The sequence below is a fragment of the Aptenodytes forsteri genome, unplaced genomic scaffold (assembly GCF_000699145.1).
Source record: "Aptenodytes forsteri isolate BGI_AS27 unplaced genomic scaffold, ASM69914v1 Scaffold147, whole genome shotgun sequence".
Lineage (NCBI taxonomy): Eukaryota > Metazoa > Chordata > Aves > Sphenisciformes > Spheniscidae > Aptenodytes > Aptenodytes forsteri.
Window position 1 is genome coordinate 1,132,731 of NW_008795320.1, and position 1,575 is coordinate 1,134,305.

A 1,575-nucleotide genomic window follows, 5' to 3' on the forward strand; every position below is an offset into this window, starting at 1 on the left:
CTTGCAGGAGTGTCTGTCCGGGGTGGTGTTGGGGGGGTGTCCAGGCAGCACCAGGGCAGTTTGCACGGTGGGGGTCCATCCAGGACCGGAGTTAGCGCAGGGTTGGCCCTTCGCAAAGGGCTTGTGCAGGGGGGGCCGCCTGGAGCAGCCCCAGTGCTGGGGGGGGTCTGTCCCCCATCCCTTACCTGCACGCAGGGTGGGGGTCCATCCAGGACCGGAGTTAGCGCAGGGTTGGCCCTTCGCAAAGGGCTTGTGCAGGGGGGGCCGCCTGGAGCAGCCCCAGTGCTGGGGGGGGTCTGTCCCCCATCCCTTACCTGCACGCAGGGAGATGGCCCCGGTGACACGGGGTGTCGGTGCCCCGCGGGTGCGACAGCTCCGGGGTGGGGAGTTGCACTGTCCAGCGTTGGTTTGGTGTTGGTTCCCCCCCCCCTTAACGCCACGTGCGCCCACAGGGACCCCGACAGCGTGGTGCTGTGCCTGCTGGCCACCGACGAGGAGGACGAAGGTGACATCGCCCTGCAGATCCACTTCACCCTCATCCAGGCCTTCTGCTGCGACAACGACATCCACATCCTGCGCGTCTCGGGCATGCAGCGCCTGGCCGCCATCCTGGGCGAGCCCGAGCCGGGAGCCGAGCCCCGCGACCTCCACTGCCTCTTAGTCACGGTGAGTGGGACGGTGATGCACGGCCACGCACCGGCGGCCCCGTGATTCACGCTGGGCACCGTGCCAAGGGTGGGGACGACGGAGGGGAGACATGGGACTCGGGGGGGGGCCCACGTGTCGGGGGCGCTAACCTCTGCTCCCCAGAACCCCCAACCCCCACACACGGACGCCTGGAAGAGCCAAGGGTTGGCGGAGGTGGCCAGTTACTGCGCCGAGAGCCGCGACAAGAATCAGTGGGTGCCGTACGTCTGTCTGCAGGAGCGCTGAGCCGATGCCCGGCTCTGTACCTAAGGAGGAGGAAAAAAAAAAAAATAAAACGGCAGGAAAGGGAAGGAGAAATGGCCAGTTAAAAAACACAAACCCAAACACCCACCGATTTTATTTTTCTTTTTAACCGGAGAGGAGAAGGGAGCAGCCCGGCCACACCGGTGGGCGTGGGAAGGAGGCGAGCCGCGGCCGGGCCGTGCCGGCAGCCCGGGGGGACGCTGGCCGGAGCATGCCGGAGCCGTGCCGAGGAGTTGCGCTTGGCCGTGGGGACCGTGGGACCACGCTGAGGAGCCCCGGGACGGGCGCTGCAGAGCGCGGGGAGGAGATGGAGACTATTTTGTTTTCTTTTTGGCATCTGTGACTCGACGGAGGCGAGGACTGCAGAGGGGCAGGATTTTTTTTGCAAACGAACTGCTTTTGCCAAGGGATAAATTATCGTCTGCGTTGATGGACTTGCAACACCAGTGTCAGTTTTTGCACTCAAGCCACTGGGAGACCCTGATCTGAATCTATTCCAGAGTCTATTCTTATACCGATTTAAGAAAAAAATATTATTTGCAATAAAATGTTTAAAGTCACAGGTGTCTGCCTCCCTCGGCTCTGCCGGAGCCGTTCCCACGGGGAGCGGGATCAGCTGCTCCC

The 1,575-nt window shown here is 63.0% G+C and overlaps 2 protein-coding genes across 2 annotated transcripts in view; one reads left to right on the forward strand and one right to left on the reverse strand.

Annotated features, from left to right (window-relative positions):
- Positions 1-208, reverse strand: part of MAP1S (microtubule associated protein 1S) — a 14,393-nt gene extending 14,185 nt beyond the window's left edge. The window contains exon 1 of the mRNA XM_019472205.1: positions 186-208. Within this exon, the coding sequence (XP_019327750.1) occupies positions 186-208 (23 nt within the window). The remainder of the gene's footprint in view (positions 1-185) is intronic.
- Positions 209-328: 120 nt separating this feature from the next.
- Positions 329-965, forward strand: LOC103899397 (growth arrest and DNA damage-inducible protein GADD45 beta). The gene is made up of 3 exons (XM_009279875.1): positions 329-390; positions 453-666; positions 811-965. Exons 1-3 carry the CDS (start codon positions 329-331, stop codon positions 931-933), a joined length of 399 nt encoding a protein of 132 aa, XP_009278150.1. The 3' UTR covers positions 934-965.
- The last annotated feature ends 610 nt before the right edge of the window (positions 966-1,575 follow it).

Coding starts and splice junctions, on each gene's coding strand:
- LOC103899397 (XM_009279875.1), top strand. CDS start 329: ATGGCCCCGGTGACACGGGGTGTCGGTGCCCCGCGGGTGCGACAGCTC. Junction 391..452: donor CAGCTCCGGGGTGGGGAGTT/GCACTGTCCAGC, acceptor GTGCGCCCACAG/GGACCCCGACAGCGTGGTGC. Junction 667..810: donor TCCACTGCCTCTTAGTCACG/GTGAGTGGGACG, acceptor TCTGCTCCCCAG/AACCCCCAACCCCCACACAC.